We start from the raw sequence: 27,611 nt of genomic DNA, 5'->3' as shown, positions 1-27,611 counted from the left end.
TTCCGTCCCCAAATCGGACGAAATGTGGAGGTTTATGTAGACGACATGCTAGTGAAAAGCCAAAATAAGGACAATCATTTGAACGACCTTCAAGAGACTTTTGATACACTGCGATGGTACAACATGAAATTAAATCCAAGCAAGTGTGCTTTCGGAGTTTCGTCGAGGAAATTTTTGGGGTTCATGGTTTCGCACAGAGGAATTGAAGCAAATTCGGACAAAATCCAGGCGATACTGAATATGGAACCACCGAAAAATATCAAAGAAGTCCAGTCTCTTACCGGACGAGTTGCCGCCCTTAATAGGTTCGTGTCGAAAGCTACTGACAAGTGTTTGCCATTCTTTAAAGTCCTCAGGAAGGCATTCGAGTGGATGGACGAGTGTCAAAAAGCCTTCCAAGACTTGAAGATATATCTCATGTCAGCACTGCTGCTCAGTCCGTCTGTACCTGGAGAAGAGCTGTATTTGTACTTGGCAGTGTCCCCACACGCAGTAAGCTCAGCGTTGGTCAGAGAAGAGGGAAGAATCCAGAAACCGGTTTATTACACCAGCCGTGCAATGAGAGGAGTAGAAGGACGATACCCGATGATGGAGAAACTAGCCTTTGCATCGATTACGGCTTCTAGGAAGCTGAGGCATTATTTCCAAGCTCACATCATCAACGTCCTAATAGATCACCCCATAAAAAAGGCAATGAACAAGTTGGAAGCTGCTAGACGGCTAATATAGTGGGCTGTTGAACTTAGCGAGTTTGATATCAGATACCTTCCAAAGAGTGCGATAAAGGCGCAGGCATTAGCAGATTTCATCGCAGAGTTCACCCCCAGCCAGGATGACCTGGACAAGGACGAAGGAGTTGAAAGGTGGGTGATTAATGTAGACGGATCGTCCACACTATATGCAGGAGGGATTGGAGTTATACTGAAGTCCCCCGAGGGTGACAAGCTGGAGTACGCGGCTCGTCTACAGTATCAAACCACCAACAACGAGGCTAAGTACGAAGCACTACTCAAAGGATTGGAATTGGCTAAGTCCTTAGGGGCGGAGTCGATAACAATCAGAGGAGATTCTCAGCTAGTCATCAACCAAGTAAATGGAATGTGTGATACTAAGGAGGATCGGATGAAGAAATACCTCAGTAGAGTGAAACGACTCGCACGAAAGTTTTCAGCGATAAGCTTTGTTCAACTCCCTAGGGAGGAAAATATGGAAGCGGATGCCTTGGCAAAAGCAGCTTCTGCAGGAAATACGGACAAGTGCGACAACGTCCAATATATGCCAAGCAAAGAAATTCTTGACATACAGCAGATAGGAGGAGGAGAAAATTGAATGAGTCTAATAGTAATTTATCTTAAAGATGGAAGGCTTCTAGAAGACAAAGATGAAGCTAGGAAGTTAAGGGTCAGGGCATCCAAGTACGTCCTTATAAATGAAATGCTGTACAAGCGAGGTTTTTCTCAACCTTATCTAAGGTGCTTGGCTCCTGACGAGTCAAATTTTGTTTTGAGGGAAGTTCATGAAGAAGCATGTGGAAATCATTCAGGAGCAAGATCACTAGTGCATAAGATCGTCCGTGTAGGCTACTATTGGCCTACAATGCAGACGGATGCTAAGGCCTATGTTAAGGTATGTGACCAATGTCAGCGTTATAGCAATGTTCCTAGACGGCCGTCAGAGTACCAGACCCCAATGATGGCCCCATGGCCCTTTGCACAGTGGGGACTGGATATCCTAGGTCCTTTTCCCATGGGAACCAGACAAATGAAGTTTTTGGTGGTAGGAATCGATTACTTTACTAAGTGGGTAAAAGCTGAACCTCTTGCAACAATCACCCAGCAAAACGTCAAAAATTTTGTATAGAAGAATATTCTATGTAGGTTCGGAGTATCCAGGGTATTAGTATCGGATAACGGATGTCAATTTGACAACGCACCCTTCAGGGACTTTTGCAAACATTTTGGAATCAAGAACCACTATTCCTCACCCTCCCACCCACAAGCGAATGGACAAGCAGAAGTAGCGAACCGATCCCTGTTGAAAATCATCAAGACTCGGCTCGAGGGAGCAAAAGGGATATGGCCAGACGAGTTACCAGGTGTTCTTTGGGCCTATAGGACGACTGTACGAACTCCGACAAGAGAAACCCCCTTTAAACTAGCCTATGGAAGTGAAGCTGTCATACCAGCGGAAGTTCATATGGCTAGTCATCGAGTGATGGAGTATCAGGAGAAGAGAATGGGGAACAACTTTGTCTTGACCTCGATCTTATTGACGAGGTAAGAATGGATACGGAGCAAAGGACAGCAAGATACAAAAATCTTATGGCTAGACAACATGATGCCATGGTGAAACGCAGACGGTTCAGTGCGGGGGACCTCGTCCTCAAAAGAGTCTCCTTGGCAACTAGGAACCCAGCTCATGAAAAATTGGGACCCAATTGGGAAGGACCTTACAGGGTAATCAACTGCAAGAGGTAGGGGTCTTACTACCTAGAAGCTCTGGACGGGCGAAAGTTAGAGCATCCTTGGAACGTGGAGCACCTGAGGAGGTACTATCAGTGATAAACAGGGACGAGGGAAGTCAGTGACGAAGTTACAGCTATGATCCGCATGTTCGCTTATATTTACTGTTGTGTTCTTACTACTACTATGGTGTGTATTAACAATAAAAAGTGCACTAGTTCTTAAACTTTTGCACCACTTACAGACCAGCTTACAAAAGACGAGGTTATGTACTTAGTATTTTCTTAAGGCACTAGCTTCTAAGCGTATGCCATATTTGTGGACAATGTTCATGTAATAATATGGTTTGGATTTTCAGTGTATTTTACGCACAAATCTAACTCCCATAATGACACCTACAAGGGGGGCAAAATCCTAAGACGAATGAAAATCTCTGGACGCAAGGATGTAACGTTCGTAAGCTTTCCTCAAGACGAAGATAAAGCAAAGAGAGGCTAAGGCATAAAAGGCACACAGTGAAGCTCGTCCATGGACGAGCATCTGGCCAAGACGCTCAGATTATAGGACGAGGAAAAAACACTTAAAACGTCTATACAAAATTAAAATAGTTAACAAAGACGTCTATACATAAGTAGATCGTCCATAAGAAAAATTCATGGACGACCATACAACACTTACAGTGCTAACTGTTTAAAAAGCCAATAACATCTAATGGTGAAAACAGAGCATAGATTCGTTCATACAATAAAATTCAGTACTGGATAAAAGTATATATTCATCGAAATTTAAAACAAGGGTAGATGACCAACGTCCAAAAACCCTTGCGAAGTAAGCCTTAAAAGGAAATTGTAAATAGACTCGTCCAGAAAATGTTGGACGAAATAATTGTATTCAAATACATTTGAAAAAGGTCCTAAAAACAGTGGACCAAAGCAAAGAAATAAAAGGAACACTTTGAACAGATAGTTAAAAAGTCTTCAGGTAGCGGGGGCATCAGGCATTGGGGTCGTCCTGGGCAGGCTTAGTTGAGGCGTCGTCTTCAATATTGATATCTTTAGAACTAGTCTGGAGGAAAGAACTAGCAGCACCCCCTAATTGAAGGACGATAGAGCTAAAATCAACCTCGAGAAACTTCTCCTTCGCCTCCATGCGAAAATCTTCAAATCCGACTACGTAGTTGGCATCCAGAAGGTCGGTTAATTACTTTGAGGCCCTAAGTTCCTCCACAACATCTTCCTTAGCCTTTTCAAGAGAATTGCTTAACTCGTTGGTCTTCTTATGAAAGTGATCAAGACGAGTGTCTTTCTCTACTATGTCAACTCTTAGCTCTTCGACGAGATTCAGCAAACCCTTGGTTTCCTCCTTAGCCTTAGCCGCTGTTTCAGCCCAGCCTTTACAGTCGTCCTTGACTTCCTGTATCCTCCTCTCCAATAAAAGCCTTGTCTTATCCAGCTCAGTAGCCTGTCTGGACGTGGCTATGAACTTTGACATAGCCTGCATAAGTAATTACGAATTTTTGTATAAAGCAAAGGAAATAAGCGTATGACGAGGAAGATAAAAAAATAAAAAAAATAAAAAAAAAAACGAAAAGAAGTTTATGTTAATTACCTTGAAAAGGTTGTGGACACCTGAGTGTTCAAAATCTCTTAAGGACATGTTATAGCACGCAGCCACGTCTTCGCCAGAAACTGCCTTCTCAAACCTCTCCCAGGCCAAGTCCTCACTCTCGAGGAGGTTTGAAGCAACTTCCACAGGAGGCTGGGATGAGGTAGGAACACCAGTTTTAGACGGAGGAGTATGGGTAGGCTTAGACGACTCCACGTCAAGGATTTAGATGGACGGCGATTGAGACGGAGGAGGAACAGGGACAACAGGAGTGACGACCCCAGGCTTGGACGACCTCCTATGCTTAGCTCTCTTCTCCTTCAGAAGGCTGGGGAGATTTTCAAGATTAATAGCCTTCGACAGGCTTCTCTTATCACCAATAGCAGGACGAGCCCTAGTTTCAGCGTCTTGCCTATTGGCTTCGTCCACAACTCCCTTGCCTTTGTTCTCTTTCATAGTAGCCATTCCTGCAAAAAAAAAAAAAATAAATAAATCAACATATATGTACCTATGATGATATGATTGTAGCGATGGCAAGATGAACAAAATGAAGACAAAATCTCAGGGCAAGAACTTACGTCGACGAATTGTAATTTCGTGAGCTAGGGCTTTTAGAGAGGGTTCAGGGCCAAGTCCCCAAGTAGCAAGACGTTGAAGGGTAACCAAAGAATGGAAGTCCCTCTTTGGGTGAAGACGAGCCTTTTGAACACGTCCCAAATAAAACTTGTTCAAAGACGGCCTTCTAACACCTGTAGTAAGGACGAGGAGCTTAGTTAGTATAGAAAGACATGTGATAACAGTAATGCTACAATAGTGATAAGCATACCTTCAGGACGAAGGTTCCTTAACTCTCCTGTATATGGGGCAAATGGATTCTTGCCCACCTCAATAGGGCGCCCTGCCCAAAAACCAGAGACGAAGAAAAACTCCGTCTTCCAATTCCTATCCGACGTGACCAATGATTTTATTATCCTACAATCTCTTCTCCTGGTTGTAAATTGATAAAAGCCATGAGATTGGCTAATTTCAGAGGGTTTGTAGCAGAAAAAGGAATTCGTCCACCGTAAGGGGACAATCCCCTTCAAAAACCTCTCTCCACAAAATTTGCATAAAGATGATAAGTCTCCATGCATTGGGATTGAACTGACACAGCCCCAAACCCAATCTAGTGAGCAACTCCCTAGCAAATGCATTGAAAGGCAATCTAAGACCTCCAAGAAGATAGGCCTCGTAGACTCCTATGCCAAAATGAGGCTGGCAACACCACTCATCACGGACGGCCAACCTAGGATTTAGCTCATCTGGAATCTGATACTAGCTCCTAAGAGACGCTAATTTCTTCTCGTCTGTCTTAGTAGGAACCCCCACAGCACAGCTATAGATGGTTTCAACCTTGTCCTTCTAAGTGGACGAGGGTGCACTAGAGGGACCAGCCCCAGACCCAGACGCCACTCTCGTCCTAAATTCCTCTTGAAGGACTTCCAGGGGAACCCCAGAAAGGTACTCGTCTGTGGTGTTACCTCCACTACTACTACTATTACTGCTAGAGCCACTGTAACTAGTTGAGTTGTGGTATTCGTCTATCTCTTATCAACGTTATTACTAGACGAAGAAAAAACTTCAGACATTGTGGAAATTTAAGGGAAACCTAAAGACGAGTGTAAAGAAAATACCTGGCTCTAGACGAAGGGAAACTAGGGACGCTGGAATACTTTTAGACGAGGCAATGGACGAGTAATGTCAAACAAGAAAATTTGAAAAATGCAGAGGGTATGGGAGGAAATCCACTATTAATAGGCGTTGAAAAACGGAACCTGGAACGACGTGCTCAATCAGGAAGAACCATGTGGCAACTTCCTCGAAAACACAAATCGATGCGACGGTTAACCAACATAGTGATGACACGTGGCATAATCCGAAGCCAAGGGAGCTCAACCATCGAGATTGAGACACGTGGGGTGACATAATGAAACATGTGTCTAAAGACCAAGAGCCCTGGACGACCTTTGGATGAGGGGGCAACTAATAGGGTACGATAGAGCGCCTACACTAAAGTCACCCATATAGGTTGTCCGTGACTTAGCCAGTAAAGCAAGAACCCCGGAAACCTTGCCTAGGATTGCCTCGTCCATGAAGGAAGAAGCTTGGACGAGGTTCACATGACCAGGGAACGAGTCGTGTCGTCCTAAGAGAGTTGCAAAGCTCGTCCTAAACAAAATCCGTCCATAAGAGGAACGACCCTTTCTTCTAAGCTAAGGATGCTCGGCAAGGAGAGCCTAGGACGAGGCTGTCACACTTAGGAAAATTTCCGAGTGTAATGTTACAACTCCTTATTACACGTATAACTTCCAGTAACCGTCGTGTGAGAAGTATATAACTCCTAAGCGGTTATGGAAGGTATCTCTAAATCCTTACACCTCCTTGAATCTAGAGGAGGTTACAAGTGTGATAACCGTCTATTAGAATACTATATAAACGCTCACTCAGACAAAACAAAGGTACGCGAGACATTTCTCAAAAAGTTGGAACTCCGAAAATATAGAGAGAAAACTAACTTTACCATCGGAGGGTTTTTGGCCAGCAGCCCCGGTCATCTTTGATTGCTTTTCTTTCTTTTCCAAGCCATCGGAAGAGCAAGTAGTCATTTCAAGTAGTCATTTCAAGTCCGGAGCATCCAGCTTACTGATTTTATTCGCATTATCAGAATTAAATATATTGACATACATATACTTAGATTATTCAAATATTTCATTCCCTTAGTCAAACTGAAACAGTTTCAGGTACAAAATTGATTCTCTTGGAGGGGAATAGAGTAAAGTTAACTAAAAATTAATGTATAGTTCTAAATTTGATAATACTCTAACTCATCATTTACTACATTAAGTTCTCATATATTTTCATTATATTTGTCAACTTCTTGTTTAATAAAATAATAATTTAATATTAAAATGCTCTAATAGAACAAAATCATTATTTTTTAGAAAGAAAAAAAATCAATTAAAGATATAAAAATAAAAAATAGAACAAAACCAATCAGGCAAAAGCAATATGGAAAGTTCAATATTTTTTATAAGAGATTCAAGACCTTTACAGTCAGCAAAACTTACATACCAGTGTAGTAGAATTTTTATTTGACTTGTCCCTCCATGATAAATAGTCCAACTTAATTGTCGTGTAACTTAAGCTAATTCTGCACTAATAGCTTCTACCAAATAAAGCACATTTATTTGCCGATCAAATAAATACTATTGGATTATACCATTGGGTCTAGATTCTTATCTTTGGCCAAATGCTAAAGAAATGCATATTCCAAGCTCAACTGCTAAGGAAAACCTGTCAAAGAAATGTATATTCTCATGTGAAAGACCAAAAAATCCATCAAGATATATTTCTCATTTGCAATCCTCCCCATTTGTAATTCTTTATCGCCTTTTTTTGAAAATTCCTCTTGTAAACTCTCTAAGTATACAATTCTCCTGAAGCAAAAAATTCAAGTGTAGTCAATTCCAATTAAGTTTATCTTCTAAATATTAATATTTAGAAGATAAACTTAATTGGAATTGACTACACTATTGAATATTTCACATTGTATAGTGAAATATTTCACTATTGAATTTTTCATATTGTATATATTTAAAAGCATTTCATTAACATTATTTTTTTTCCTATATTAGATAATTTTGCTCTATTGTATATGGTGGGTTCTTAGTTCTTACGTCAATCTTCAAATTGAAAATCAACTGGTGTAAGTCTAGGCCCTAGGGAACCATTTTCGAGTGTTGCATGTTGGATTTATAAAATTTGTATATTTTTATTATATTAATCTGAAGATTGTAAATTGTTCTTAATTATACGTGCTATTCTTTATTAATAATCTGGATCAGATTTTGTCGGCTGAGGTTGGGTCAGTTTGAATTTTCTTTTCTTCCTAATGGTTTTGCTATTTAACCAATGAGATAATCCTTGTTAGTGTCTTCTAAATCTAATTGCTCTCAATGTACTTGTTCCAAGAAATAGTTTGTTCAACAATTTTAATAATGATATTTTAGGAAGTCTTGACCTTTATCTTTTATGTTTAGAAGAAAATAAAAATGTCAAAATATGATTTTGGTTCTTCAAGTTCCTAATATATATAAATATATATTAAGAGAAGAAATTGATGTTATTTCATAGGGGAATCTTCCATCCAAACTACTTCATCTGCCAGATTTTTTTTCTGGCAAACTTAATTAGCCAGCGAGTGAGCTATAGAGTTTCCAGTCAGGCCGCTTAATACAAGACACAGAGCTGACCCTGAAATTAACCTGTTGGATCTCGTACCAGGTAAGCTCAAACTCCTCATGACATTCACACTATCTCCTTTTTCCCAATTCAATTGTCGAATTATCAGTCATTTCATTTTAAACCTTCATTTGAAGTTTTGATAATACCTAATGGTACCCTGGCTTTGCCATACCATTATTATGCAAACAAAATTTGCTAATTTAAAAGACTTTTTTTGTACAGTTCCTAATAATGCTGACATGATACATTGGACAACATGCTGGTCTTATAATCACAAAACATATATGGAGACAATGATAGCCCAACAATTTACTTGGAACATCCATTTCTTTTAAGGGGTTTTCTTTAAGCAACTAAGCTTGGAATATTCATTTCTTTAGCATTTAGCCAAAGATAAGAATATTGACTCTGAACACTATGGTATAAAGAAAAAGCAGTTTTACTTTTTTATATCTTTATAGATATTGTATTGTTGTTTTTATATTGAGGGATGTTGCAACTTGCAAATGTGTCTATTAGTAGACTTGTAATATTTATTCAAGATTAATGGGAATTATAACCCATTTTTTCACATAAATATGATACTTATCATTGTCAAAGTGGAACTTTCTAAAATTAAAGACTTCTAGCTCAATGGCAATGCTTAGTTTTCTTTACAAGGAGAACCAAGGTTCAAAGAAATTTAGCAAATAATTGTTAATTTAAAATGCACCAACATAATGCAAAAGAAGAAAATTTAAAGCATAAAATGGTAAAAAATTATAATTTGCAACGACCAGATTCTTATCTTTGGCCAAATGCTAAAGAAATGTATATTCCAAGATTAATTGCTAAGGACGATCTATCAAAGAAATGCATATTCTCAAGTTAAAGACTGGAAAATCCATTAAGATATATTTCTCATTTGCAATCCTTCCCATTTGTGATTCTTTCTCACCTTTATTTGTAAACTCCTCTTGTACAACTCTCTAAGTGCGTATAGAATTCTCCTGAAGAAAAAAAATTTAAGTTGAGTAATTTCAAGTAAGTTTATCTTTTAAATATTTCACCATTGAATTTTTCATATTTATATATTTAAAAGCATTTCATTAACATTTTTTTTTTTTTTACATCCAAACGATAGAAATTTTCATTAGAATAAAAATTGAAGTACAGTAGTGACCCCCCGTGTATGTGTTGGGGTTTCAATAGCTTGAAAACAAGTTACAATACAGCAAAAGAATGTAGCTTGTCACTGCATGGCCATGAGGCGTTGATACTCCTCTAGTAGACCTCTCATGATTTCAACAATTATTTTCGGTTGGAGTTGGACGTGCTCAAAGTAAAACTAGTTCCTCACATTCTAAATCGACCATGTCGTAGCTGCCCACTGCTCAATTTCCTGTTGGCTAAGCTTGTCCTGTAGCTGTCGGAATAAATGAAAAAAAATCGTCTGCAACGTTTCTGCATTTCTGGATTTAGTTGCTCACCAATGCCCATACATTTTGTGTGAATGGGCATTCCCATAGGATATGACTGGTATTCTCGAATTGTTGATGACAGAATTCACACCTTGTATTCACTTGTACACGACGCTTATGGAGATTTTCCCTGGTTGGGAGGCAATTTGAGCAAGCTCTCCATAGAAACATCCGAACTTTGGGTGGTACGTTGAGTGTCCAGATTTTTCTCCAAGCTGGTTTGAACGCATGGGTTGATGAATGCTTTGCCCAAGGTTGCGAGTTCAGTCGAAGTGCAAGCTGATAAGCTGTTTTAACTGTGAATTTTTCGGCTGTATTTTCTGTCCATATCAGAGTATCCGGGGAGTTCAGATGGTCCAATGGTATTGCCAGAATTTCCTAATGTGTCCTCTGTGCAAACATTGTCTCAATTTTTCCTCTGTCCCATTGCCGTGATTCCTCATCTAGGAGCTCACAGACCCGCATGTCCTTGGCATGTTCATTCATTGGAATTGGAGGGTGTGATAGCCATTTGTGACAGTATATCCCCACTGTTTTGCCATCTCCCACACGCCACCTTGACCCATTGTAAATGATGTCCCTTGCTGCAAGTAGGCTTCTCCAAACAAAAGACGGGTTACTCCCCAATTGAGCCATCATGAATGAACAATTAGGAAAGTACCTCACCTTATATACCCTGTAAAACAAAGAATTTGTGTCTTGGGTTAGTCTCCATGCTTGCTTTGAGAGCATTGCCAAGTTGAAGGCACGCAAATCTCTAAAACCCATCACTCCTTCTTGTTTTTGCATAGTTTTTTCCAATTAACCCAAAGAATCTTCTTTTCTTCTCTGTTTTGTCCCCACCAATATTTTGCTAGCAAGGAATTGATGGAGTCACCCATGGATTTGGGTAGCTTGAATAGGCTCATTGCATATGTGGGGATCGCTTGTGCTACTGTTCTTATAAGGACTTCCTGGCCTGCTTTTGATATAAACTTTTCTTTCCACCCCAACACATGCTTGAGAATTTTTTCTTGTAATTCTTTGAAGTTGTTCACTCTTGATTTACCACATATCATTGGTAAACCAAGGTATTTGTCACTTTTTGTCATCACTCTAGCCCCCAATTGGTGTTGGATCAATCTCCTTATTTCAGGATTTATGTTCTTGCTAAAAAACAAGGAAGTTTTTTGGCGGTTTATTGCTTGTCTTGATGCTACCTCATATTGGCCAAGAATGCTCAATAGTTGTTGGCACTCTCCAACTGTGGCTTTGCAAAATAGTAAACTATCATCTGCAAATAGAAGATGGAAGATGCACGCCCCATTTTGGATGGACATAATTCCGTTGATCACATGATTCTCCACGGCCTTATTTAGTAGTGCTGAGAGGCCTTTAGCACAAAGGAGGAAGAGGTAAGGAGATAGTGGATCTCCTTGTCGAATGCCGCTTGATTGAGTGATCTAGCCCTTTGGTTCCCCATTGATAAAGACTAAATAAGAGGCTGTGGTGACTGTCTCCATGGCCAACTTCACCCATCTTTGATCAAAACCCAATTTCTGCATAATACCCTGCAAAAAAGGCCACTCCACCCGGTCATAGGTTTTACTAATGTCTAGCTTAATCGCCATATGTCCCACCTTCCCTCTTCTTCTGTTTCTCATTCTGTGCAGAATCTCATAGGCAACTGTTGTATTGTCAGTAATAAGACGGTTTGGCACAAAAGCACTTTAAGAGTCAGAAATCACATTAGGCAAGATATGCTTCAAACGATTAGCAATAACCTTTGAAATTATCCAAGAGACAACATTACTCAAGCTAATGGGTCTGTAGTCTGCCAGGTATTTAGGGTCTTTCTTTTTTGGGATTAAAACAATATGTGTGTGGTTCATTTTTTTCAACATATGGCCAGAGTGCAGAACAGATAAAATAGCTTCAGTAACATCATTTCCTACGATATGCCAATATTTCTGAAAGAAAAAGGGGGACATACCATCTAGTCTAGGTGATTTTGATGGGTGCATCTGAAAAAGGGCTAGTCTGACTTCATCAGCAGTGCACGGACAGGTGAGGCTCTCATTCATGTGTGGGGTGACTTTTCTTTGAACCAATTGTAAAACACTCTCAATGTTTTGTGGGTGGGCCATGGAGAACAATTACTAGAAGTATGATTCGGCCACCTGAGCAATTTGCTCATCAGAAGTGCACCACCTATCTTCAGTATCAAACACTTTGGAGATATGATTTTTTCATCGGCGTTGGCTGGCTTGGTTGTGGAAGTATTTTGTGTTCTTTTCCCCCGTAGGTAGCCAAATTGATCGGGATCTTTGTCGCCAAAAAAACTCATCTTGGTGGATAATATTTGTAATTTCGGCTTTGAGATTTTTGATGGTGCTTAAATTCTCGGCTCTATTCTGTAGGCACAACTCTTCCAGCATTTTTTGTTTTTCTTGCAATTGTGGTTTTGAGAGTCCAAAGGTATGTTGGCTCCAATCAACAAGGGCAAATCTGCATCTTCTTATTTTTTCGAATAGCTTTGCCATTGGGCTTCCATGAGGTACATTTGAACCCCAAGCTACCTGTATGATATTTGCACAATCTGGGTGAGTGGCCCATCTCTCTTTAAATCTATGTGGTGTTTTCTTCTTTAAGGTGAGTTGTGGCCGAATGTGAGTAGTAACAAGGAAGTTTGAGGATATACCAATTACATAAAAATATGTCCCTAACATTCATCTTCAGTTATTTTGAGTTTCAATATATTTAATTTAAAATGTACTAACAGTTGGAACTAAGTAATAATGTTTCTAAATTAGTTAAATGACACATAGCTGAAGGAATTGGACTAATTAATAAGTTTATTATTATTGAGGCTCAAGTAGCCGAGTTTTCTTAGATTGGCAATTTGTGGAGGAATGGACCCATTGATAAGGTTGGAACCAAGAGACAAATAGGTCAAACTGGTTAATTAACCCAACGAGAAAGGGATCGGACCAATGAGCATGTTATATTCTAGGTCCAAAAGAACCAGCTTCTTTAGCTTTCCTATGTTTGAGGGAATGGTACCAATAAGTTTATTTGAACTGAGATGTAATTCTAGAAGGTTATTCAAATGCCCCAATTCTACAAGACTAACACGTACAACCATTATGGAAATGGAAATGGGGAGTGAGCCATGCTTGTGAAGTGTGTAGTTGCTGTGTGTTACTTGTGACTTTAATACACATACTGTAAGTCATCCGAGAAGTTTTCTTGAGACATCCAGGTAACTTCGTGGGATGACTATCCTTTCAACGTAGTCCAGGTCTTCTAAATCATTGAGAAGAATCCAACCAGTGAAAAAATTTCCATTGCAATCATTTCATGGTGCAATAACGACATATTTTATACATATCTCTCTCTCTCTCTCTCTCTCTTTGGATTTAGGATACAATTAATGGCCTTGAAATCTTGTTTAAATGGCATCATCCACTCCTTTCTTTTACATTACAAAGTCCAATATGAATTCCTTGGGTGCAATCCTAATTCCCATCACACGCTCTAAATCTGCGCTACTCTCTTTCAAACTTCTTAGCTGAGGACTTGGCTGATGGCCCACATCCAAGTCAATAGTCACTACTCTTCTTCAAAAGGCTATAGAATTCTGCCATTTAAAAGCATAAATTAGCTTTTGTTTCTATATTTGATAATTTGTTCTTTTGGATCTCCTAGGTTCCTACATCTTCAAATTGAATATCAGATGGTGCAAGTCTTGGGTACCGATTTCGAGTAATGGAGGTTGGAATTGAAAACTTTTATATATTATTTTATAAATTTGAAGATTGTAAATTGTTGTTTAATTCTACTTATGTCTATGTCATATATTTATTCTTTATTATTTATTGAGACCGCACCTAATGAGGTTGAGTTTTTAATCAATTAGTTTGTCGTTTCTTTCTCAAAAAAAATTAGTTTGTCTTTTTATTAGTAAAGTAACTTGTTATTTGTGTTTTCACGGGAAACATTGAACAATTAAAAAAAAAATAGAAAACATTGAACAATAAAAAAATAAATAACAAAATTGAAGAATTTTGCCTATATTTTATAGGATTATAATTTTATTTATTATTATAATTATATTATTATTCATGTAACAAAGTATTGGTTGTTATTATTAACTAGTCGTTAATCCGTGTGATGTACGAAAGACTTTTTTACATTCATGTTATCAAATTAAAGAGATTTAAAAATACTTTAAGAGATTTAAAAATAGTAGTAATGTTTAAATGTTATCAATTTATGAAAAAATATATATAGATAGTGTGATTGTCATGTATTTCTTGATATAAAACAGAATATAATTGATATAATATTTGATAGTTTGTTCTTTTAGATCTCCTAGGTTCCTACATCTATCTTCAAAGAGAAGGCTACTCATTCTCAACTCTCAAGTGAAATACAGAGTGGAGAAAACTGACTTGATATTATTTCTCATTTGCGATCCTCAATGCCTGTATTTCTTTATTGTAAAGTCCTCTTGTACGTAAGCTCTTGAAGTGGAAAGAAAATATTCAAGTGAAATTTTCAAGTAAGTTTATTCTTTAAAATATTTCGCCATTGTATTGGCATATTATAAATATTTAAAAGCATTTATTAGCATTTGTTTCTATATTTTTTTTATTATTTGTTCTTTTAGATCTCCTAGGTTTCTACATCTATCTTTAAATTGAATATTGGCAATGCTTTTATTATCAAGTTTGAAAATAGTGAATTCCAATTAGCTCAAACGATAAAGTCTCTGATGGTTGAATAAGAGATTTGGGATTCAATCTCCGTCTACACTAAAAACTTATTTGGTATTTTGGTTTGATGATAAAGAGTTATCATGAGGAGTGGATGACATAGGTTGAAATTCTCTATAAAAAAAAATTGAAAAGAAAAAAATGCCAAATTGTTTGATCAATTAATGATAAAGTGGAAAAAATAATCATCAATCCTAACTTTATGCACCACCAATTGTGTACACTATACACTGAGTACTCTTAGCACGATAGTTACCTTACAAGTACAAATTTTTTTGTAAGGGTAAGGGTTGGAGTTCAAGTCTTTAGAAGGGAGCTTTACACACGTATACATTTAGATTAGGTTAAAGTAAAATTTCTATTTTGTATTAAAAAAAATTGTATACACTATACAATCACACTTAAAAAAAAAAAAAAAAATCTAACATATTATATGCTATAAATAATGGAGTATAAAATGAAATTCTCAGAGTTTGATATGAGATTTTTGTTGAAGGAGGGAAGTTTCAAAACAATTAAAATAAATTGGTACCCTCATGGAAACATGACTCTAAGGTTTCTTAATATAGAAATAATAGATCAAGGAAAACTGAAATGTAAATTGCAAATCATCTCTTACAAAGCAAATCAAAAACAAATTTATTAAACTTCATCTTGTTAATGATTTAATTTTCACTTTTTTTTTTGAGAAGTGATTTAATTTTCACTTGAACAAGTCTTATATGCTAAAATTTATATTTTTGTCGATGTTTTTTAATATCTTTACTTGAGAATAAATGTGATTATCATAAAGTAATAATTTGTTCAAAATTTTTAATTGTGTAGATAAGAATGATATTTTAGAAAAGATAAGAATAATATTTTAGAAATTTGCAATTATTTTTTTTCAAAAGAAATAAAAAATGTCAAAATGTTGGTCCATAAACTATATAATTTTCTAATTCTTTTATCAGATTATACGTTATTTCATTTTAGTTGTTAATAAATCTTCATAAACATTTACTGGTATCCTCACCTTCCCTTACCATTATTGTTCAATTAAAAAAAAAAACTAATATAAATGTGCAGCTGTACACTCTTCTAAGAAAAAAAAAAGTGTGCAGTTGTACACATTCTTCCATTGTTGACCAGACAAATTAGACAACATGTTGGTGTATAAATACAGACCATATGGAAACGATGATATATATTTTAATTATTGAAAATGTTGTCACCGACAAATAGTAATATCTATCATTTTTTAATTTAGATAAATACAAAGATCATTGTATTTATGAAATTCTAATCCTTATGAGTTATATGACCTTTGCTAATTGAAGTCAACGTTGATGAGCGAAATCTATGCGTCTACACCACTTCACCCAAAAAAAAATCATTCTTAAACTCAGCTAACGTATTGCTACACTTTTTTGAGAATTAGAATACCTTCATGCATTATGTTTCTCACCTCTATTCTTTTTTGTGTAGGTATCCTTGGATCGGTTAGCTATAAGTCAAAGCATAGCACTATCTTTCTCTTTGATGTGATATAATTGGTAAAAGGGAAGCCCAAAAACTTGGTGACTAACGTAGAAGGGGAGTTTGAACTGTGAAGTTAAAAATGGATCAGGCTGTAGTGGAACTATTGATTGACAATATCATTTCAATCCTTGCAAATGAAGCATCGTTGTTATGGGGGACTCGTGATGCAATTGAAGATATCAAAGAGGAGTTGAAAAGCATGCGATCATTCTTAGTAGATGCTGATAGAAAGGGAGTAGGGAGTGAAGGAGAGAAAACTTGGGTGGCAAGTGTGAGAGACATGGCATATGATGTCGAAGACATTATTGATGAGTTCATGTATCACATAAATTACCAGCGAATCAGGGGTCGATCTTCCCGGATCCTTCACCACACCATTTACTTTCCAAAGAATCTCTGGGTGAGGCATCAAACAGCCACCAAGATACAAAAAATCAATGGGAAAATCAAAGGCATATGAGAGAGAAACCAGAGATATGATATTAATCATATAGAGGGAACTAGTTCTAAAGATAATCAAAAATGGCTGGTGCAGCATGCTGAATCAGCTCTTTTTTTTAAAGAAGAAAAACTTGTAGGGATTGAAAAGAAAAGGAAAAAGTTAATGGGATGGTTGATGGATGGAGTAGACAAAACTGTCATTTCGATAGTTGGAATGGGAGGTTCAGGCAAAACCACACTAGTTGCCAACACCTACAACAATGATGATGTAAAGAAACATTTCAAATGTTGTGCGTGGATCACAATTTCTCAAGCATATGAATTAGAAGATTTATTGAGGAGCATGGTCAAGAGATTTTACAAGTCAATGAATGAAGCGGATCCTAAAGACTTGACTTCCATGAAGTACATAGAGTTAGTAGAAATGCTAGTGGACTATTTAAAGGAGAAAAGGTATCTACTTGTCTTGGATGATGTGTGGGATACAAGTATCTTGAATCAAATAAAGTTGTCTATTCTTGATAATTGTCATATGGGCAGTATCATCCTTACAACTCGAAAAGAAAATGTAGCTAGCTTCAATTTTGAAGTTACTAAGCAGGTCTATCATATTCAACCATTGGAAGAGGATGAGGCATGGGATCTCTTTTGCAAGAAAGCGTTCTCGAGTAGTTCTAATAGATGCTATCCCCCTGACCTTGTTTCGTTTGCTCAAGAACTTGTGAGAAAATGTGAAGGCCTACCTCTTGCAATAGCGGCTTTGGGAAGTCTTATGTACTCCAAGAGTGAGTCTCAATGGACTTACATTTACAAAAGCTTGAATTGGAGTCTAAATAACAATCCTGAGCTAGAAATGGTGAAGACCATCTTGTTGCTTAGTTTCAAGGATTTGCCCCATCAATTGAAGCATTGTTTCTTATATTGCTCCCTTTTCCCAGAAGATTATGAGATTCGAAGAAAGAGGCTCATTAAACTATGGATGGCAGAAGGATTTGTAGAACAAGTTAAAGGGTTCACTCCAGAAGAAGTTGCAGATAGCTATCTAGAACAACTCATTTTTCGAAGCATGCTTCAAGTTGTATACAGGAATGAATTTGGAAGGCCAAAAGCATGTAAAATGCATGACCTTATGCGTGATGTTGCTTTGTCAATATCAGAGAAACAATCTTTTGGTGTTATACATGATGGAGGAGAAGCGATGGAAAAATGCAAAGCACGCCGCATGTCAATTCACAAAACGGATGTAGAACTAAAATCGTTCATGGGCATGTCAAAGCTTCGGTCTTTTCTTGTTTTTAACTACTGCAAAACATTGCCTTCTGGAAGTAAAATGTTAAGGGTCCTGGATTTGCAGGATGTCCCTATTGATGAATTACCTGATGAAGTAGGCAACTTCTTTAACTTGAAGTATTTGAATTTAAGAGGAACTTTACTTAAGAGGCTCCCAAATTCCATAGGGAGGCTCCTAAATCTTCAAACCTTGGACATCAGGGACACACAGATAGAGGCCCTTCCTCGTGGAATCGGGAATTTGCAAAACTTGCGGCATCTAATTATGTATCGATACACTTGGAATATGAACGATTTCAGATATGTTAATGGGACAAACGTGCCATCAAATATCAATAGACTAACGAATTTGCAGTCGGTGTCCGCTATTGAATCAAATGGTGACTTGGTGCAACAGATTCGTGGCATGACCCAACTTACTAGGATCGGTATTTCAAATGTGAAAGAAGCAGATGAGATGGACTTATGTCTCTCAATTCAAAACATGAAACTACTGCGCTACTTGTTTATTATGGCAACTAATGAGGACGAAACTCTCCGAATGGATTCACTCTCAGCTCCACCCAAGCTTCGATTGCTTATTTTGGCTGGAAAACTAGAAAAGGTGCCACGGTGGTTTCTTTCACTTCAAAGCGTCACATATTTGTTTCTGCATTGGTCGAGACTTGAAGAAGATCTACTCCCTCACATCGCTGCTTTGCCCAATTTGGGAAGTCTTGCACTTACTAATGCCTATATTGGAAGACAGCTATGTTTCAATACAGGCTTTCTTAAGCTTACAATATTATATATTCGTAATTTTCCTCAATTGAATGAGATAATAATAGAAAAGGGGGTGATGCCAAATCTGAAATCACTATATATTACCAGCTGCATGGAGTTAAAGACAGTGCCCTTGGGAATTGAATACCTTCAAAATCTCCAACGACTAGAGTTGCGATCTGTCCCAATGGAACTTGAAAATCGAATTGGCAACGAGGATTTTCGAAAAGTCCAGCACATCCCAGAGCTATACATCTGGGACTAATTCGGAATGTTTCACGAAGGTAACTTTTCAGTTCAATATACTTCCACTTTTAACCTTTAATGAATGGTTGCATTCATTTTATCATTTAAGCTACTTCTTTGAAGTAATGGCTTTTAAGATCATAAATAAATAATCTGTTCCAACGATTAATTGTACTTAATCATATCTCTGTTTTTTTACCCACGACAGAATCATGCTTGCTATTGCTTGATTGCTTGGAGTTTGTTTTTATCTACCATCTTGGAATAGAAAAATAAAAAATAACTTAAAAAATTCCTTGCAATAGATAAAATTAGTTTCTGGGCCTGACTCAATATACTGTTTATATAAATGTATTTAGGTGTATTTTGTTTGTGGGTATGTCAAGCCCACCATATGTTTGAGGAAAGTCCTCTATGGGTGATTGGGTGTTGTGTGATTGGAAGATACAAGATTTTGACTTATGTAACCCCATGACTTTTACTGGACTTTTCATTATGCGCCTTTCATGGGTGTTGATAAACCTAAGCTTGCATATAATTTTCAATTCTATGTATAGAGGTTCTTAGATTTGGTTTGGTTATGATGTCTTTTTGTGGTTTGGAACCACATTTTGGTCTATTTTAGTAAGCCACATGTTAGCCTATGATTTGTTTATATAAATCTTTGGTTTTTAACTTCTAAGTGCATACTTTGCTTCTTATATAATTTGAGAACTAGTCCTCATGAAATACATTGATTAATAATAGCTTCTTCTTTTTTTATTATTATTATTTTGCCATTGATAATAGGATGTTTTAACTCTTAAGTGCTCACATTGTTAGTCTGCCACACTGAGTTCATAGATTTATAGTCTAATTTAAGATAGGATGTCTTCGGTAATTTTTTTTAGCTTGGCACATGCTCCCTATGTCTTTTCATTGATGCCCCTTGTACTCGTTTGTACATACTACTATCCATTTGAGAAGCAGCATATAAGTTAAGAAATAATTTTCTTGACTTTATGTACCCTCGTATTTTCCTCATAGTGTTCCCCTACCATTTAGGCTAAGACAATATTATTTTGAGGAGATCATGTAGGGGAGGGGGAGTAGTGCCTTGTTTTTGGGAAGATGCTTTTAGGAGTTAGGTCATACTTTCTTTTTGCACCGACTCTTAACCATAGTACCCAATAGATGCAAAAACAAATAGCCAGAAGACGCACAGTCTCTCTCCATTTCTATATCTATGCATCATGCATGAAAAAGTGGTTGTATTAGGTTAAGAAAAAAGTTATTAGTTTCTGTTTTAGACCCTATGCTCTTAAGTTCGCAATTCCTATATGAATGAGATGTGATTATTTTTTGATAAGTATAATCACAATTCAATTATTTTCCCTTTATTGATGCATCTTGGCCATTAACCTATGGTTCTTGAGTCCTAGTTAAAAATCCTTGAGTTACATATAAATTCTTAAGGAGATTTCCAATTTTTCTCTGTTTTTCCAATTCTTCTTTTGGGTAGCAAATCTCTTGCTTTAACTGTATCTTTACTGCATTCCTCATTGTTAGGTTGTCATAAGCTCAAGAAGAGAAATGACTGATCCAAGTCATAATTTCCAACTAATACATGTTGACAATTTTGTTTATGTCTTCTTTTATGTGATTGGAACTACAACTTGATACTTTGTATTACCTAAGTTAGCAATATCTATTTGAATTTGTTATCATACTCTTAGACATAACTCATAAGTTACTCTTTGTTATTTAGTGTTGCAGTGCATCCCAAAGATCTACATTTGGTAGTAATTCGGGAATGTTTCATGAAGGTAGCTTCTCAATTCTCTATGTTTTTCTTCTTCTTCTTCTTCTTCTTCTTCTTCATGAATGTTTATCGCTCATTTCTATCTTTCATCTAAACCCCCCTCCCCCCCCAAAAAAAAAGCTTTGCTTCATCTAAGTTATTTCACTAACAAATTTATATATGCTTAACTTATATTATTTATCCACTTTGTAATAGCTTAAGTTTTTGAAACTAATGGTTTCTGACATGATAAATAAGTAACCATGTTCATGCCTAACAATGCTTGCTATTGCTTGATTGCTTGGAGTTTGATTTAGTTACCATCTTGGCATAAACTAATAAATACATCAAATTCTTTGAAATAGAATGAATTAGCTTCTAGATCTTGTGTTAAAATACTGTTTTTAAAATGTATTTTGGTGTGTATGCATGTGTAATGTGTGTTTGTAGGCATGTTCTGTATGTGAGTAATGCCCACCATATGTTCCAAGAAAGTCCTCTATGAATGATGTGTGATTGGAAGATACAAGATTGTGAATTATGCAACGCTGACTTTTTCTGGGTTTTTTCATTATGTGTCCTCCATGCATGTCAATAATCCTAATCTTGCTTGTGACTTTCAATTGTATGTATTGAGCTATCTTAGATTTGGTTTGGCTATGATGTCTTATTATTTGTGGTTTGGAACATGAATTTGTCAGTTTTAATAAGCCATGTCTCTGTTTTTTTTTTTTTTTTTTTTGGTTTTACTCGTGGCAGAATGATGCTGAAGATTATGGGTTTGCCTTGTTTGCTTCAAAAGGATTATGTTTTGTTAGGAGCTCCAATTCTAAATACTGTTTGGGTATTCTGGTTATTGTTCAATATATTAATACTCAAGACTTTGTTTCTTATTTGTCTGTAATAAATGTAAAAGTTTGAACTCCAAGATGCCTTTGTGGTAGTTTGTTGGAAGATTGCTACTGGTTCAACCGTGGATTTGCTCATCTTTTGTGTTGTAATTTGTATGTAATTTAGCTTGTGTAAAACATTAACATCCGTGTGAATTTTTTTCTATTATTTCTGAGTTTTGTAGTTCTTTTGTTTATTCTTCTTTAACAACTTGAAGAACCTGATCCAAACCAACATCAGGGTTTGATTTTTGTGGGTTGAAGGGTTTGGTTGGGTCCTTATTTTTTGAAACTTGAGTTGGATCAGGTTGAAAAGTTGACAAAAATTTCAATCCAAATAACCTGATCCAACCCGCTATTAATTAATACTTTAAAAAACAATATATGTATAAACTCTTTAATTCATTTTGTTTTAGATTTTATATACCTATCATTTAAAAAAAAAAAAATACTAAGTGTTTTAATACATACACATGGAGAGTGAGGAGAAGGTTTTAAAAAAACTGACATTGGTGTATTTTCAAAAGGGTCTAACTCTTAAATACATAGCACAGACTTTAAACCTCTTTAGACTTTATTACTTAATTTAAATTTGTTTGTTCGGGCTATATTAGTATTTTGAGTTTCATTTTAGATGAAATTGTAATTATTTATTAAAAAAAGGGGTTTAAATTGGTGAATGAAAACCAAAATTTTTTATTAGGCCTAACAAAATGGTTCTAACTTCTAACGAACCAACCCAACCCTACATGTTCCCTATGAATCAAGTTGAGTTGAATTCTCAACATGTGAAATTGTTGGCTTTTAAAAAAACACAAAACAAAATCCAACCTATTCCAATGCATTCACACCTCTATTTTCTTTTTTCATAAATAATTATGCTCTTACAACTCTGTACATCTTATGATTGATGATAATAATAAAATAAAGTTTCCATTTTATCTAAAAATTATTTAACACCCTACTGCCCCTCTTTATAGCAAAATTGTTAAAACGAATTAAATAATATTTTTGGAGAACCCACAAATTTTTTTCATGGATACAATAGTGAGCACACAATTTGAATAATAGTTTGATGAACCCTTTTTCATCCTATTACTATATTAGTCTTGTAGACGTACTCCTTTCCTCATATAAACTTAGATACTGAAATTAAATTATGGGGAAAATAAGGTTGAGTGGATATGTTAATGGCATTGACTTCCGTCACAAATTCAATGAGAGGAAGACAAAGCTGCCATGATTCTTCTTCACATAAAGCATGCCAATTGCTGGATGAGAAATTTGCCATAGCTTTGCATGAAATCAAAAACCAAAGAATTAGGCATAAGCAACATGTAGCAAATACTAGCATGCCAGAACCCATTCAATGTTTCCAAAGAAAACCATGGTTAATAACCTTGTCCATGAAAGCCTATTCCTGCAAGGCCCCAGATTTCCCACCATTCCCACGCCTCAACAGCCTCATAAGAGCATGCTCTAAGCCTTTTGAGAAGCAATTGGCATTCAGTTATGTAAGGGGTGACCAAAGCAAGCTGTCCCTGAACAAACTAGATGTCGAAGACTCTCTTACCATTGCTAAACAAGAACAAAGTTGTTGATAATGGAATTCCTATCATTATGTATGACATAATAAGGAACACTCAATGACGTTCAAACTTTGGGAGTCTAGGGTTTATGTTCTCAAGGAAGGGTGGAACACATTTTGCCAAAAACATAATCTGCGTAAGCATGAAGATTTCGTGGCAGTGTGGATGTTCCGCCATGTTCAAACTATGCTTTTCCATCTCTTCGAGAAGACTAAGTTACACAAATGATTTTTTTTTTTTTTCTTGAGAATCTAGTTACATGGTTAAATTTAATTGTTATCAAAAGAAGATGACACTTTTTTACAATATCTAAAGAATTGTATTTAAGTCTTAAATACGAACCTTACAATACATATCAATCAATATTAGCTAGATGTTTTTAGTGTTAGGAGGGAGTTTGTATTAAGCGTAGGTATTAACTATTACTCTTAGCTAGAGTAGGGTGATTTAGCAAAAAGATTTCAGTTTGTCAGTAGGAAGTACTAAACATAACATAACGCCCATGTTGGAGGGTTTGACAACTTTATAATAGTACATTTTTGGAATGATATTAAACCTTTATTTTATTTTATTTTTTCGTTTGAACCATGGATGTTCTTCCCATGACTTGATCTCTTTGCAATGATTTTTTAATGCACAAATCAGCCTTGGTGGGTTCGTAGCCAGGATTTATACCACTACTAGTTGCCAATCATCTTAAGCAACAATTTGCTCAACCTTATTTATCAATATGTCGGCTTGTAGCAAAATATCAACATGATAAAAAAGTATTTCAATATAGTGAATTGATTTTTAAAGTTACACACCACAACATTATTCCATTTGATAGCTCAAAAAATCACCACAAAAGGAGTAATTTTATACAATAAAGCTACAAATTTACACCATCTTTTGCAATTCTCATCACCAGAGAGAGAGAGAGAGAGAGAGAGTTCCATTAACACCATTCTATATCATTCTATTGTGTCACTGTCTACATGTTTTTTTGAACAACACTATACACTATTTGTATATGTCCATTTGATTTCACCTAAATCCCATAGGGATTAGTTTCAAGTATACTTCATTTAACCAACTGCTACTCTGCTACATAGCATAACTAACCCACTCCCCTCATTCTCAATCAACATTTCAAGGGTGAGCCCTGGTGTGGACTGGCATATCCTTTTCATTGTAACTTTGACTATCATTCCCATCGCATCATGACACAATCATAAATTTCAGGACTTTCCGCAATGTTAAAAGTATGAGATAATTTGGCCCAGAATGCAGTCATATGATAATAACAAAAATTGCTTCTATTGTCATCAATTGCACTTGCATGATGCATCTAAAGGCGTGTAGCAAGAATTTGAATACTGCTTCTATCATCAACGCTTCATCCAAATCTTCTTGGCTTTTCTTGAAAAATTTCTAACCATAACTGTGTCAGAGAATGTTAATGGAAGTTCTTCATCAACAGTCTCTCTTTGATCAGACCAACCTGTGGAACCACTTTCTTCTTTTGAGTTGCCCCCACTAGATTCCGCAGGTGAGTTGGGGTCTTCAGGTATATCTCGATACAAGTGTTTTAATATGAAAAGAGCGGTATCATGATCCCTCCAATAGTTTCTGTATACCAAGATTCACAAATTAAAATAAGATCAAGGTACAAAAGCAACACAACATGCAAGCTCAAGTTACTTGTTTGTTATTATATTCCCCACTACAAAGAATGGGGATAAAAGAGAAGAAAACTATTAAAGTTTTAAACACCACAATCAAACCCCCAAATCAAACTCGAAAGGCCCAGAGTTTAAAGTGATACGATTTTAAAAGTCCAAATTTCAATTTGAAACTAACAAAACTATAAGGTTTAATTTGTAAGAGTCTTAAACTTCACAATTTAAATTGAAACTTTTGAAATTATAGGATTTATTTTGAAACCACAATTATTGGGTTTGATTTGAAAGAACCCCAGAAATATATGGTGTAAAATGTAATTTTCCCTAATCTTTTTCTCTAATTCTGCAACTTAATCTCTTTCTTTTTGACTGAAATTATGGATTTGCGACAATATTTGTTGCCTACGGATTTTGCTGTTGTACTCATGTTATTAATTCAAGCCGGTGCTGCATCTGTTCTTTTTAGTTCTGTTATTAATTCAGTTTCTTTAGTCATAAAACAAGATTACTGTTAAAAGTATATGGTTAAATGATTAAATTTACCATATTCTCATAGCTTAATCTTTTGGGACAATCGGTAATTTAACATGGTATCTGAGCGGGAGGTCCTAAGTTTGATCTCTATCTCCTCCATTCTACCTCCGATTTAAATTCTCACGTGTTGTGCCTCACCTATTAAAAGGTAATTTCAGCTCACACGTGAGGGAAAGTGTTAGAAGTATATGGTTAAATGATTAAATCTACCGTATCCTAATAGCATAAACTTTTGGGATAATCAATAATTTAACAATTACAAACAGATGAAAAAGATTAGTGTAATTTATCAAACGATTATGAACAGATGAAAAAAAAAAATTTCTAAGAACATAAATATCCTTAACTCAATCTGACATTTTGTTAAAATATTTTAACCCTTCTGTGGTGTAAGAATAAGAAAGAGATACGAAAAAAGAAAAACTTTTTAGCAAGTGCAAGTATATAGTAATCATTGACATTGTGAAAACCTTATGGTTAGCAGAAACAGATTATAAGATAAAAACCGAATAGGATAGCTTGAAAAAATGCAAAAAAGGCCAATAAATGTAAACACATAAGAAGAAATATAGTGATAGTTGTTGCTTAAACATGGTTGGTGGGATCAGATACATTAATCATTACATGCTAATTGCATGAACATTTTGTGCCAAATGTTCAAACGAGAAGTTAATGATGGAAGGCAGATGATAATAGTTGCACACAATGTAGATAGTGAGTACTTGCCCAATAACAAGCAATAGTTGACACAACCAAAATTATGTATAAAATGACTTCTTTTAGAAAGTAGAAAGCGGGTACTTACGTATGTGATCCAAGGGCTTGTAAGTATGGATGCTCAAATGTTTTATCCTACACAAACAACATCAAACTATTATTGGAAAAACATATTTCAACATGCAAATACAACTCAAGTTCAACTTAATCTTAATCACAACATTGATATCAATTACATGAGTCTTTTTCAACTTCAGCACTTCAAAAGTCATGTTCTTTGCTAACTCTTTGGAAATCTTCTTACTACTACCCACGTTTTTTTTTTAATCCCCTTATCGGCTTACCCTTAACACTCCTTCCACCTATATCAACTTTTTTACACTAGTGCATCTGTAGATCTTCATTGCACATAATGAACCATCTGAGGTGACTCCCGCATCTTATCCTTGTTTGATGCAATGCCAATCTTTGCATCAATATCTCAACTCCTCATTTGATTTTCCTTATGTTGCGAGTCATCCATCTGAACCCTCTTAACATTCACATCATGTCATTTATCTTAATGCTGCCATGTCTAAGACCTACATGTGCTGGGTACACAGCACCATGTCCATATCCTTGTTTTAAGATTAGCATGCAACAAGGTGGGGATAAATACAAAGAATCTGGCAAGATAGCTGCTCCAATGATCAGATTAGGTCCTTGTATGTTGAACTGGTACTACCTTACCCATTTTTAATGACTTCTAACAATTAACCCATGCAAGATGCTAATCCCAGTTATCATTAGAAATATATGTGCAGTATAATTATGCGCATGTGCATGACAATGTACATGGTTGCAAGATTTAGCATCAAATTGGTAAAACAACGCACTTGAAGCATGTGATCAATCCATCCTTCTTCACTTCCAGTTAATCTCTGAATCATAAGAGAACCATATGATCTCCCCTCTTTTTCTTGGGAATCCTCTCCCTCTTCTGCAATATAAACATTAGAATTTTTACATGTATTAATAATATAGATCAAAGAACATAAGATTGATTAAAATACTTCTCCACACAGCCATAGATAGGCTTAAATAGCAAAAAATGGATTTCCATAATAAATACCGATTAGTTTGAGCCACCACTCAGTGGAGCTGGATTATAGTATCAAAATTATTTTTTGGTCGTGGAGCAACAGTTTGATTTATTTTTCTCTGTTTTTCTTGTTTTTTATTTGTTAAAAAAGCAAGGGCCTAGGGAAAGGGGGGTTAGGGGTTGATGTAGATACTTGGAAGAGGACCACTCTGTTAAGATATATTCCCCCAATCCTCCTTACTTTTATGAACAGAAGGAGGATAATATGAAGTAACAATGAAAGGGGCAACAGGAAAAGTAATGCAAAACAGAAGGGTGAAAGATTATGTTACCTTCTAGGCTATCCATGCTTCTGGATTGGCAAACTGTGAGTACTTTGACCTGTCTAAACAGCATACAGCTTAGAACTTAACATCTTGCATGAGTAAAAAGCAAACACCACACACATATAATATGGTAAATTGTAACAGAGCGATTGAGGGGCCTGACTGAGGCTCAACGTCACTTAGTACTATAAATGATTACGAG

The 27,611-nt window shown here is 36.1% G+C and overlaps 1 protein-coding gene and 1 pseudogene across 1 annotated transcript; one reads left to right on the top strand and one right to left on the bottom strand.

Annotated features, from left to right (window-relative positions):
• The first annotated feature begins 16,162 nt into the window (after positions 1 to 16,162).
• On the top strand, positions 16,163 to 21,682 carry LOC142619581 (disease resistance protein RPM1-like; annotated as a pseudogene).
• A 2,243-nt stretch (positions 21,683 to 23,925) lies between these two features.
• LOC142619582 (phospholipase SGR2-like) lies at positions 23,926 to 26,982 on the bottom strand. The gene is made up of 3 exons (XM_075792731.1): positions 26,878 to 26,982; positions 26,091 to 26,137; positions 23,926 to 24,698 (listed from the first exon to the last, which is right to left on the bottom strand). Exons 1-3 carry the CDS (start codon positions 26,929 to 26,931, stop codon positions 24,458 to 24,460), a joined length of 342 nt encoding a protein of 113 aa, XP_075648846.1. The 5' UTR covers positions 26,932 to 26,982; the 3' UTR covers positions 23,926 to 24,457.
• Between the last annotated feature and the right edge of the window lie 629 nt (positions 26,983 to 27,611).

The sequence above is a fragment of the Castanea sativa genome, chromosome 12, assembly GCF_040712315.1.
Source record: "Castanea sativa cultivar Marrone di Chiusa Pesio chromosome 12, ASM4071231v1".
Classification (NCBI taxonomy): Eukaryota; Viridiplantae; Streptophyta; class Magnoliopsida; order Fagales; family Fagaceae; genus Castanea; species Castanea sativa.
Note: the sequence above shows the minus strand (reverse complement) of the source record. Positions and strands in the feature narration are given on the sequence as shown.

Coding starts and splice junctions, on each gene's coding strand:
- LOC142619582 (XM_075792731.1), bottom strand. CDS start 26,931: ATGATTCAGAGATTAACTGGAAGTGAAGAAGGATGGATTGATCACATG. Junction 26,138..26,877: donor GGATTGATCACATGCTTCAA/GTGCGTTGTTTT, acceptor TTGTTTGTGTAG/GATAAAACATTTGAGCATCC. Junction 24,699..26,090: donor CAAGCCCTTGGATCACATAC/GTAAGTACCCGC, acceptor CTTGGTATACAG/AAACTATTGGAGGGATCATG.